The following is a 1525-nucleotide window of genomic DNA, read 5'->3' as shown; positions in this document are numbered from 1 at the left end:
TGAAAAAATAAATAAATATATATATTTTAATATATAACTCAATATATATATTTATTTGTTTTTTCATTCATTTTAAATTTTATACAAACACTTCTAGGATAATCAATTTTGTTCATATTTTAATTTAAACTATTCTATACTTATTTTTATTTTACAATTTTAATCTATATATTTTTATATATTTTAGTATATTATTTACTATATATTCAATCACTCGCAAAGAATTAGTACAATTGATAATTTGTCTTTAATTATTTCTGTTTTCCAAATTTTAAAATATAAAACCTTCATTGATATTTTTAGGATATTGTCATTTATCGTATAATTTTAAGATATGATTTGTTATTAAATTAAAATGTAAGTTAAATTTTAAGTGAATTCATTCAATTTTTATATAATGAACCATTTTTGTATATATTAAATATCTAATTATTTAACTTTATTAATTATTAAATGCGATATTGCATTTATGAATAATGCATTTATGCGAAGTATTTATTTTTTCGTTAAGCATAATTTAAAGTTGAAGAAGAATGGAAATATAAATTAAAAAAAAAATTATTAAGTATTTAAATGATAATTTATTAAAGAGTTTTTATGTGGAAAAGATTTTCAAAGAAAAAGCTAAAAATAAAAATATTTATGTTATAAATATATAAATTAATCTTTTTTAATTAATTATTTCGAAGCAAGAAATTTTTAAAAATATAGTTCAAACTAAAAAAGTTTAAACTAATTAAATTAAACTTTGTCAAATTGGACAAAATAGATCGTTAGTCGAAAAATATAAAAGATCAAATGGAAATTACTTGCATCGTGCATCTATAATTTTTAAAAAAAGTCTTTGATGTTTTATTCAAGGGATGCAAATAAAGTTGTTTATAAAATTTGATATAAAATTTCAGAAAGATAGATAAAACTGACGTTAAATAAACAGATATTAAAGTGCTAAATATTGAATGAAATAAAATTGATTTTAAAATGATTTTAAAATGATTCCGAAAAAATATTATATTAATTTACTTACCTTAATGATTAAACGATCAATTAAACATGTTGATTAATGCCAGATGTAACACAACTAGCAGGATGTTAATTGACAATCGACCAGCCAAATTTCCTGCAATTAAATCATAACTTGTGTCAAAAACTATATGTAATCATTAATAAACATTAATATTTACTAGAAATATATTTTCAATATATTCCTCTAATTATTATCGTATAATTCTTAATAGATATCAAGTGCAATTACGTATAATGCTTAAAAAATCAACTAAAATATAAAAATTATTCAACTAATATATATAATAATAATAATAATATGGCTCTGCAAGATAATTGATAATTGATTTCCAAGTTTTACGTTACAGATAATTCTTTTGAAATTATGAAATGAAATATCAAATAAGATAATTAGATAATTTAAAATCTGTAAAATTTATTTGTAAAATTTTTATTTTTTTATTATCAAGTTATTTAAAAATATATATCTATATATTAGTGTACCGTATTTTATATTTTA

At 17.6% G+C, this 1525-nt stretch overlaps 1 protein-coding gene across 2 annotated transcripts in view; it reads right to left on the bottom strand.

Moving 5' to 3' along the window:
• Nucleotides 1-1525, bottom strand: part of LOC102679326 — a 429386-nt gene that overhangs the window by 561 nt on the left and 427300 nt on the right. For both annotated transcript variants that reach the window (XM_006614941.2, XM_006614942.2), the window contains one exon: nucleotides 1031-1120. In XM_006614941.2, coding sequence (XP_006615004.1) covers nucleotides 1044-1120 — 77 coding nt within the window. In that variant the 3' untranslated portion in view covers nucleotides 1031-1043. The remainder of the gene's footprint in view (nucleotides 1-1030; nucleotides 1121-1525) is intronic.

This window comes from Apis dorsata, unplaced genomic scaffold, assembly GCF_000469605.1.
Source record: "Apis dorsata unplaced genomic scaffold, Apis dorsata 1.3 scaffold_204, whole genome shotgun sequence".
Lineage (NCBI taxonomy): Eukaryota > Metazoa > Arthropoda > Insecta > Hymenoptera > Apidae > Apis > Apis dorsata.
Note: the sequence above shows the minus strand (reverse complement) of the source record. Positions and strands in the feature narration are given on the sequence as shown.